General features: G+C 38.7%; 1 protein-coding gene across 3 annotated transcripts in view; it reads right to left on the bottom strand.

Moving 5' to 3' along the window:
• Positions 1–8,603: 8,603 nt before the first annotated feature.
• Positions 8,604–11,263, bottom strand: part of LOC111872685 (GTP:AMP phosphotransferase AK3, mitochondrial) — a 7,199-nt gene continuing 4,539 nt past the window's right edge. For all 3 annotated transcript variants that reach the window (XM_023866806.2, XM_023866804.2, XM_023866805.2), the window contains exons 3-4: positions 9,786–9,958; positions 8,604–9,528 (exon numbers count right to left, since the gene is read on the bottom strand). In XM_023866806.2, coding sequence (XP_023722574.1) covers positions 9,301–9,528; positions 9,786–9,958 — 401 coding nt within the window. In that variant the 3' untranslated portion in view covers positions 8,604–9,300. The remainder of the gene's footprint in view (positions 9,529–9,785; positions 9,959–11,263) is intronic.

Below are 11,263 nucleotides of genomic sequence, written 5' to 3'. Positions count from 1 at the left end.
GGTGGGGCGGCACTGGATGTACTGAACAGACACTAGCGTAATCTGAAGTCCGAATCTTGAACTTACTTGAACCAAGTACACACAAATCATTCTAATTACTCAGTGTAGATGTCGCCTACTCTCCTGACGCTCTTGACCTCCTGACCCTCTCTCATCCGAACTATTCATAGTACAGTATATTTATAGGCGCCATTCTTGGGCAACATGGATATGAAGTCATCCAAACACACCCACAAGCTCAGACGGTTAAAAGAAATGGTTATTTCGTATTCAATATACCATTGGTAGGAACATGATGCCATGCTTGTATTCCCTCTCTGTATTATGAAAGCAAACTTTCATACAGGCATGTTCTTGCAAAGAACCTAGGTATATGGACTGCAAATCTTAAGCACTCCTGGTTGGCTCTTCTGGAAACAAATCAAGGGAATGTGAGACTTCAGGTTTTCATTGCAGTAACTACAAGGGTAACTGCTGACTGGAATGTGGTGCCACATAGTTTGGTGGAACCACCTACCTCCAACCCACAGTAAGTCTACCAGACTGGCATTGCATCCGTGAATGCTGTAATCTTCAAATGAATGATAGCTCACAGAATCTTTTCTCCTGTTTAGGACTAGTAATGCCAATGCATTCTCATAAATGTCCAGAGATTCAGACATGCTTTGTTGGCCTCATAAACATTAATGTCATAATGCAAAGAAAGAAATGTCTTTCATACAACAAACATTTTAGAGGATTTAAATTTCACCTCTAAGCATTAAGAACACTGATTTTGAATAAATTTTTACCAAAATATTTTTCAGCTGCAAGTGGTCATTCTGTTGATACATGTTTTAGTAACAGATCAGGCAAGAAGAGAGAATCACAGAAGACACTACTGATGGAGAAATGGAATTGTGAATGATTATGGGTGTATACATTTTTTAGAGATCTTAAAATATTTCAAATTTCACCAGGTTTCGGCTTTCTATATAGTGAAATTTTACATATTCTCAATCAGCTAATGATACAAAAATTGGCAGTAAATACTGCACATAAGCGAAAGAATAACATCAATGATGAACATTCATCAGAAATCAGAATCTTCACATATTTCACAACTGCTGCACCACACTTCAGTGATGCTGCTTTCCCTTCTGAATTCAGTCGACAATTTTTACGTGTCTGACATATCAGACTCCAAAGTAGCATAGCAAATCTATTTACATCACCAGTTACCATAGCTGCTTTTGTTACCACAGCAGTAAAAACTCAAGCTAGTAAGTTCACTGTGGCCAGCACAAAACTCAGGAATAAGCTTCAACTTAGTCATCATCTCTACAACAGTGGTGGCATAGCAGCTAAGTGTGGTGATGCTGTTAATGAATGTGTGAATGCCAAACCAAGAGAAGTGCATTTTTTAGGTGAGCTCAACTTTCCTCTTGAATTTCCTTATATCTACATTTTTATTGCTTCTGATATGTTTCGTGTGCGTGTGCGTGTGTGTGTGTGAGAGAGAGAGGATTCAGTTGGTGTGTCATGGGTTTTGTGTTTCTGGCTGATCAGCTGTCAGCTACTGGGTTGTGACACTCAACCTAAACACTAAATTAAAGTTTCTGCTACATTAATAACATTGGGTAAAGGGTATTGTTGATGGTTCACAGCAAGTGCAAAATTAACATACTATGCTCTGACTGCAAGTCAAGCAGTTCCCCAACGGTTCATTATTGAATTCAAGTCTCTCTTGGGCCCTATTGTGAATCATTTGAGTCCAGTCCACATCCTCACACCCTGTATCTTTAACTTTCATTTCAATATCCTCTCATATGTGCTTTGGTCTCACAATTGATCTCTTGCCTTCAGGTTTTCTGACTGAATACACATTTCTTCTTCCACTCTTCCATAATTATGGACGTCCTTTGTGGTGGAATTGGGGTTCCCTACCAAGGCACCCTTGCAAATTTTCAACATTCATATCCTGCACACTGAATAACCACAGTACAGTTACATGTATGACTACTTTTTTAAGTATCCTCACAAACACCAGCAGGCTTTACTGCTTCTGGGATTCATAGAACACAACTGTAATTTCACTTTACTTTCATAACACAGCTTGTTCCTAGAATGTCTGTTAGATCTGAGGTTCTCATGGCACCGAATACAAAGATTATCACCTTCTGGGACATGAAGATGTGCAGTTCTGTAAATCTGAGTCAACATTTTAAAGGAGCCTGCTGTCACCATCTTCAGGGTACACAAGACATATGGAACAGAGTTTCTTACAATAATTACTGACACAGTACCTTCCCCAGCAATTCATTCATTCATTAATGGCATGCTAGTTTTACCAAGTTACTGGCAGCTTTATATTTGTGATTGAGAATAAAATAAACCTTTCTTTGGATACACATATTGACGGTAATAGACAGGAGTTGCAATATTGTAACAAAACTTATTTCTCTTTCTTTCACTTCATTGTGGAAATATTTTATTTCATGTTGTTAATTGTATTTAGTACAATTACTCGTTTTCATATATTAGTAAAGAATGAAGTTCTGGGTTTATTTGTAGTGGTAACTAACAAGGTTGGCATGCTGGCTGTTCATCATGGACAGTAGAGCCATCTCTACCATGTGTTATGTCCACCATTAAGAATACAGGGAAACACTGATAAATTTCCTCTTACATTCTGGAAGAGCTACGGTTTAGCTCTTTTTATTGTGGTTTGCTCTCAGATAATACATATACAGCACACAAAATGTATTTACTGTTATGATTTTAAGTAAGCCAGATAATAACAGAAATTTTTAATAATGGCTGTGTCAGATACTTGCAAGGTAGGTTATAACAAATAAATCTCCTCAGGTGAATCAGTTGTGTGACAGAATCTGACATCTTGGAAACTGTTTGTCTCTATCATCAGGGGTTGATGTGATCAGTGACACATTGTACTGTATTTATACCCACAGAGTATGCTCTCAGCTTATTTACTGAGTGCAGTCGGGTGGTCAATGATATATTCCAGTGTAGATCCTGGGGGAACGGTTGCTGGAGTCAGGCAGTCATCATAATACACGTAACTTACCTAGACACTAGCATACTACCCACTGCTAACCCTTCATTATAAGATGTTGTGATGGTATTCCTTTGTCTATGCATGTCAAAACTCAGAAAATACTGTCACATGTTAGTGACTAGATAGTGTGGTTTGGTTTGGTAATTTGGACTCCTCACTCATAACTATAAGTAATTATAATGCTCTGGCCAATCCATGCACTCGACTTCTCACTACTGCACACACTGAACATTCTCAGTTTGTTTCCACATGGCTAGGCTATGGGTCCCTTGCTAATCTACAAACTTCACAATTCACTACAACATGATAAGTCTTCTTGTACCCATTGTATGGCAGCTGTTTTTGACAATGTGGATTCCCTTTACTGCTTCTGTACTCACTGGTTGGCAACTCCCTCACAACTACTTGTCTCACCCAAAGGTTCTCGGTATACAACCTCAGCATGGATCACATAGAAAACATCACCTCTAACAACATCCTGAACTGCCGTGTTTGTATCTGTACCATGAAAATGTGTTTACATGTACACACATGTAAAACATTACCATGCAACAGACAATGCAAACATGTCACAATATCATAATAAAAGACCAGTGATGTCTAGCACCTGTATAATCTACATAAATTGTGATGATGCTCAACTAATCCCTCACAATGACTACATGACTCCACCCACTATTCCCCCATCTGTTCAAGCTGCATATCAGCGCCCGATTCTCTCCACTGTTTCTACGGTGGTCTGCACTGGCCAGCCAAGATATAAATACTGGTGCAGGCAGAGTCTCCAAAACAATGGATACCAAGTCCACCCTCACACAGCTGATAACCTGAGAAGACTTCCTTATATACGATTATGTTCATAATAAAATAATTTTATTAAGGTATCCTAGAAATTAAATTCTGTACAAATGTTGTACCAAAGGAAAACTTTCTTGGTGTGAAGTTCTCTTACAACTTCAATATATTTAAGGAATGGTATCCCACTATAGGCTGCCGTATTGCTAACCCAATCATGCCCTTAGCAGAACTAATGACATGCACACATATGTACATTTATACAGCCTGAAACAGCCATCAGCCAACTTCATGTGGCAAAGAAACTAAACAATAACACTGCACTTCATACTCACAAACAGCTAAACATGGTAAACAGGTAAAACTGTTCATAAACACAACCTTCCAAACATAACTACAGACATATGGCGGTATAGTTAAACATGGAATACTAGCCAAAATAGAAAAGGAATAACAAGACCTCATTGCGGGCTGCAGCAGCACATTACCTTTCCTATGCCAGTGCAACAACTTACAATGAGGGCTGTCTCATCAGGCACGCCCACCAGCCTCAAAGAAAATATGGATTTCAAACTACATCACTCAGTACAATAAACTAAGCAATTCCAAAACAGAATTTACATCTCCCCTTGTTGAAGTCCAAATGTAAACAGAGAGCTAAGGAGCACTCATCAAGACAATATCCTATCTCAGGCAGAGGGAAAGAGTAGAAAAGCTTGTTCTGAAAGAACCAGGTGAGATGAGGTATGTTAAAGATCAGACGAAAGAGGTAATTATGTCAGAAGTTACAGAACTTAGGACATGGAGGCCAAACCAAACACAGTATCAAGTTCCCTGAGACTGCAGTGCCAATTTATGGCTCAGGAAAAGTGGAAAGAATACAGAACTGGGACAAAAAATGGCTCATGGAGGATAGACCAATCAGAGCGTCCCATACGTTCCACTGGGAACTATAGGCCCTGACAACAGCAAACAGTCCAGAACAGGGGGAAATAGGTGCACCTGCACAGGCAAGGATGGATGAGAGATGAAGAGCCCTTATGAAGGCATGGAAAGAAAAGTAATTTCAATGGGAATTTTGAGCCCTAGAAAGGACAATTACACCAGGTGAGAAGGCAGAGTATGAACAACAAATGGGAACCACAGACCCTGATAAGAATAACTGCCCCAGGAGATGGGGCAGGAAGCACTAGAGAAACAGAAAAATTACCATATGCACTGAGTAGCAAAAGTACTCAAAGATAGAAGGAAAAATCTAATGCCCTGAAAAGGGAAACTCATATTTACAGAGAGGAAGGAAGAGTAGGAAAGTCTCCCCTTTTAAAGTGTCCTAAAGGAAAACTAAGATGTTCTTTTATAGGACAAGTCTTGACTTGGCTATCCTCTATCTGAAAAGAAAAGACTTCGTTCTGTGAATACGAAAAAAGGGCTCTTTTCTTACTCCTCCTTTCTGTCCTTCTCAGGGCTTACTATGCCATTGCCACACATCTAGGCTGCATGACCATAATCCTGATAAGTCTATTACATCTCTTTTTCAGGACGGGGAAATGAAGTTATAAATTTCACTGCAATTTTATCAATAATTTTTAATGAACAACACCCTTAAAAATAATGCTGATAAAACACTGTACTTATATACACCATATACACAACACAAAAAACCTTGTGTCAAATGATGAAATTCATACCACAGGAACTCTTCAGTTATCAAAAAAAAAAAAAAGTGAATGAGGCAGAAACAATAAGTAACAGAAAAAAATATATGTTCAAAACTACATACTCTTCAAGGAACATAGATACCTCACCTGTCTCTTGCACATCAGACATCTATGAAGGGCAGTAAAGGAAAAGATATCCCTGTAACATGCCAAGGAGGCTGCTGTGAAATAAGACCTCGAGGCGCATTCTTGTGATGTCACTTTATTACTCAACGATGTAACTACAATTCAACATAGTTATATTGAACTGTAACTACAATTCAATATAACTATAACACAAAATGTTGAACAGGTCGTTTCACAGTTGGTCCTTTCGGGTTGACAACTCTCACTAGAATGTAGAACTGTCCATCTCTCCATGCTGGCTAACCACTGGCTTCTGTCAACACCAAAGTCAAAGTTACAACGCGACTGATGGTCGGTCAGTCAGTCAGTCAGTAAGTCTTGGTGTCGAGCCCATATGCTGCTGGCCCTTGCCAGCGTGGTCTTTCTTGGGTCCGAGTCCCTTGGGACTTGCGACCATATTTTACTGTCTCAGATTTGAGACTTCCCTTTTTGTTGCCTCCTACAACTCAGAGGGTCACGGTGGAGGTATTCGACCCCACCTCCACACAGGAGTTCTCTCTGTCTGTCAACACCACTGAATTTTATCTTCTTATACTCGTATAACCTATAGTTGGAACTATGGAAAACATGTCACTCTTCGAATTGTTCAAGGCTTTGCCTAGCACTGGCTGTTTACTCAGCCACTGCTATGCAGGGAATGGTTTCTAGCTTGCGATTGGCTAGCACACATCACATAGTGTTGTAGACCTTACATAGCAATGATTGTTTACTCACCATTGCTAAGCAATGGTACCTGAGCTGTCACTGTAGCGTTTCCGGAGTAATGTCGTTACTGTTTGGCAAAAACATGCAACAACTAGTAGAGCAAACACATATACAGTCATGGATCATAAGTCAAGGAATTAAAGGGTAAAGAAGTCTCAATTCCCGACAGAGGTCCATATGGCTGAGAGACGTTGAGGCCCCCACATTTCCTAAACAATCAGCTCACAGAGGGTGATGAGGTTGTCAGCCTTATGCACTGGCCCATTTACCCCCAGGTACTCCTGGTATTCGTTTCTGTTAGAGGCTGAGTTGACCCCAGAGCCATAGTGTGGCTGGAAGGATTAGGTCAACTGAAAAATCCACTGACCTCACTGCAAATCAGACCCATGAACTTCCAGCTTGCAGCGTAGTGCCTCAACAAATACATTACTGTGTCCCATAAAAAATAGTACTTCATATATTTATTAAGCTTTGCTTGTTATTAAAATTAATTTTAAGAGTTCTAAATTTCCTAACTACAAGTATTCTTTGTTATATGCTAGTTAAAAAATGTAATGTAATTTAATTTTAATGTAATCAACTAATTTAGCCCAACTTCAATTCAAAGCACTCAATTTAATGTGAACTGCTTGCTGGGTGATTGAGCATGGTAGGGAAAAAAGAAGTAGAGTACTGTGTCGGTGGCAGTTGAGTGATGCAAGGGACGGAGAAATTTGGCCCAGCCATGCAACCTCTTCCAGATACCTACTGTTGCATGAGAAATCAAGAGGCTGGGAAACAGCTGAATGTTATACCATAAATGCAGAACTCAATACTCTGGAATTCTTAAGCCGATCAAACCCATTCTCTACCACCACACTTGCCTGTTCACCATTGTTTTCAATCATCTCCCCACAGAGCTCAACAACAACTCACCCATCAGATCACCCACCTCATCCATTCAGCAAGCCATCTATTGTGAGAACCATGAATATTAATTTTTATTATTTATTATTAATATACTGCTTCTGACATCTAAAAATTACTGAACAGTGTTTAAAAATATATCTTCTTAATATGCTTCTTACTGTCTATGTCAGAGAGAGACAGAATGTATGTGTCTCTCAGGGAAAACTGGGCAAGCGATTTTGACCCAGCGGCACAGGTTTTCTGTGAATGTTTCACTAAAATTATGCCATCCCATTTCTTAGTAGTGTCCAGCATTCTTTTTCAATGTAAATAATTATGAATATAATTAATTCATACCTATAATATGGTGGCATGTGGTAGTGTAGTGGTCAAGGTGCTATGCTACAAGCTGGAAAGTCATGGGTTCAAATCCCGCCGAGGTCATTGCATTTTTTTTTCAGTTGAGCTAATCCTTCCAGCTGCACTAGGCCTCGGAGTTTATTCAGCCACTAACAGAAATGAGTACCAGGAATTAATTAAATAATTTTCCTGGGGAGTAAAGCACGGTCGGTGCATAAAGCTGACAACCTTATGCCATCTTTGAGCCGATTGTCTAGATAATGTGGGACCCTCAACGTCTCATAACCCTATGGGCCTTCATGGCCTGGTACAGGGATAGCTTTACTTTTACTTTTTTATACCTATGATATGTCACAATATTATAAAAATAAGAAAATGGATGTATTATATTGCATAAGACAATCAGCATAAGTAAATGCAAGAATATTGACACTTCTGAAGCAGATCTCAGATATTTACGAGGGTAAGTCAATAAGTAAGTTACAAATGGATACAGAACTTAAACAAATAAGAGTACTGATTTGAAAAATGCGTTTATTTCTCAACATAATCTCCCTGTACACTGAGGCACTTGTCCCATCATTTCACAAGCCCCTGAAAACCAGCAGCATAAAATTCTTTGGGCTGCTGTCAGAACCAGACATGTTGCTCTTGCTTGACAATGCGTATCCCCATACTGCCAACAAGACAAACGGGACGCTGCGAAATTTCAAGTGGGAGGTCCTCAATCATCTTCCGTATAGCCCCGACCTTGCTCCAAGCGACTTCCATTTGTTTGGCACTCTTAAACATCATCTTTCGGCTGAACATTTTCTGACGATGAAGATGTAAAAAGGGAAGTCGCCGCCTGGTTCTGACATCAGCCCAAAGAATTTTATGCTGCTGGTTTTCAGGGGCTTGTGAAACGATGGTACAAGTGCCTCAATGTACAGGGAGATTATGTTGAGAAATAAAAGCATTTTTCAAATCAGTACTCTTATTTAAGTTCTATATCCATTTGTAACTTACTTACTGACTTACCTACGTATATTGACCATTACCAGAAAATCAAGTTGAATTTATGTGATTTTGCCCTCTGACTTTTTTGGAATGCTACTCTTCCATAAATTGAGAAGTACCTGTACTATAATGCACTGAATCAATGCTATCTTGTGTGATCCAAGTGTTAAGACAAAAGTGTGATACTGAGGCTAATGTCCACACTGTGCTATTCATTTCTGCCACTTCCTTCACCCTTGCACTAGTAAATTTCTTATTTTGTTGTCTGTCTATATCAAAATCCACGTGTGCTACATATTAGGTCCATGCTTAATATACATCAGAAATGTGAACATAGCGCTTCTACTACAAATGGAAGCAATGCGCAAGAATGCATTAAATTACATTACTATTTAGTTGTACATCAACTTATCAGCAAATTTTATGTTCAGTGACTGACAATGAATGAATGTGAAGAACAGTGTTTTTATCAATTCCTGTTAATTTTATGTTTGAACTAGACATCAGAAAGTAATCAAAACAGCAGTTAAAACAACCTTTGTGTGATATTTATATTACCTTCTGAATTTCAATTGAATACTAATTATGATTTGGCATTTACCAGTCTTCAGCTAATCAGTTTAAATCATTAACATTTATTCAGTTCATCTGTCAATGAAGCTCTGCTTTTGGTACCATGTACTTCTTCAAAAAATTGTACACAAGTGGCCATATTTCATCTGATGTATTCCCTTTGAAATCTTGCAGAATTCCTTTTTTCCTGTAGAAATCCAGTACTGGGTTAATACTATCAGAATAGACCTCAAGTCTTTTCCTAACTGCTTCTGGCTGGTCATCAGGTCGTTGAATTAGCTCTTCCCCTGTCACATCATCTTTCCCCTGTAAGAAATACATGATTACTACATTAATTTCCTGGAAAGTCTGGCCATGTGTGCTGTTTAGTTACCAAATAGCATTCTTTAAACTGCACACTTTACACAGCATCAAATGGAAGGATGATTGTGAATTCTGAAGTTCACAGGATGTGCGAGCTGTTATAGGCTGTACCATCTAAGCATATGCCCTGAAGGACTGAGGACAACCTCCATTACAATAGATGCCCTCATGCTCTCCCATGAAATATGCTCATACCTTACCGTAATTTTTGGAGGACTGTATTCTGTGTTATATATCCGTCCACTTGGTTCATGGATCCATCTTCCTTTAACTCTCTCAATTATAATTTCAAAGGGTACTATAAGGTTAAGAGCCACATCTATTGGCTCTTTGGTGTATAACTCTTCAGCTTGCTCCCTGGTTCTTGGGAAGCCTATGAATGCATAAACTGAATTAGTATTCAGAGATATAAACACGTGCCATATCTTGATAAAGAAACATCCTTAATTGCTGTTTGCATATCATTTGACAATGAATTATCTTTCTCCAGGACCATATTGGAGGAGTTAGGTGGTCAAACAACATGGCTCTCAACAGTACAAATGTTTGATACGATGTGTTAAAACGGGCATGCAGTAGTGTAGTTGGTTGAGGCACTATACCACAAGCTGGAAGGTCACAGGTTCGATTCCTTTCCAGCTGCACTATGGTCATGGGGTCAACTCTGCTTCCAACAGAAATGAGTACAAGGGATCTTCTTGGGGGTAAAGGGCAGCAGGCACATAAGGTTGACAATCTCACTGCCATCTGTGTGCCAACTATCTAGAAAATCTGGAAGTCTTTGACATCTCACAACCCCATGGGCCTCCACAGTCTGTTAAAAGGATAGATTTACCTTCTCTTTTATGGTGTGTTATTCAGATACACAACTTAGTATTTACTTCACTAATATGTAAGCATGAATACATCTTGCACTAAGAAAAAAAAGAATGAAAAATCTAAGAATATATAAGCTAAGATATTTTACTGTAACTGTATGGTTTTATTCTACTGCTCCACTCCTATTAGCTTGTAATTCTAGAACATGGAAAATATTGTTTCTCACTCATCAGTAGAGTATGGTGCACTGACAAATTTTTTGCTCCACTGAGGTTAACATGTGAACTGCTCACGTTACAGGACATCAGTACCATTCAGCTTAACATTCTTCAAGTCTACATATGAAACTGAAAATCGATGTCTGTTAACCTTCTGATGCTGACCTTAGCATGGTGCACTTCTTCAAACAATTTTAAAGATATGTAGGATCTGGTGTAACTGCTCATAACACAAACCATATTATTTTTGTTAACTCTCATAGAGTATGTGGAGACAGATTCCTAGCGAATCTTTTTCAATGTACAATTGTAATAAAATGTATATTTTTAACCACAGAAATAATATTAGTTATACAAAAATAAACTTAAAAAAAGAACTTATTTAACTTCACTCACCAGGAATTTTGAGTGGGGGGGGTAAGCTGGTGATGGCTCCTCTCCTACAAATCTTACTACATCACTGATGCATGTACATATGCAATCTGAATCTCTTTAAAAATTGTTTAGCTGAATTTGTTGTTTTGTATTACATGTCTAAAAATTCTAACATTTATCCTAAAATCCTGTAAAGATAAATTTATGTACTGTACTGAAAATTTTTGGTTACCTTTTGGGGGTCAGAAAACTCTCTCTCTCTCTCT

This window comes from Cryptotermes secundus, unplaced genomic scaffold (genome assembly GCF_002891405.2).
Source record: "Cryptotermes secundus unplaced genomic scaffold, Csec_1.0 scaffold102, whole genome shotgun sequence".
Lineage (NCBI taxonomy): Eukaryota > Metazoa > Arthropoda > Insecta > Blattodea > Kalotermitidae > Cryptotermes > Cryptotermes secundus.
Note: the sequence above shows the minus strand (reverse complement) of the source record. Positions and strands in the feature narration are given on the sequence as shown.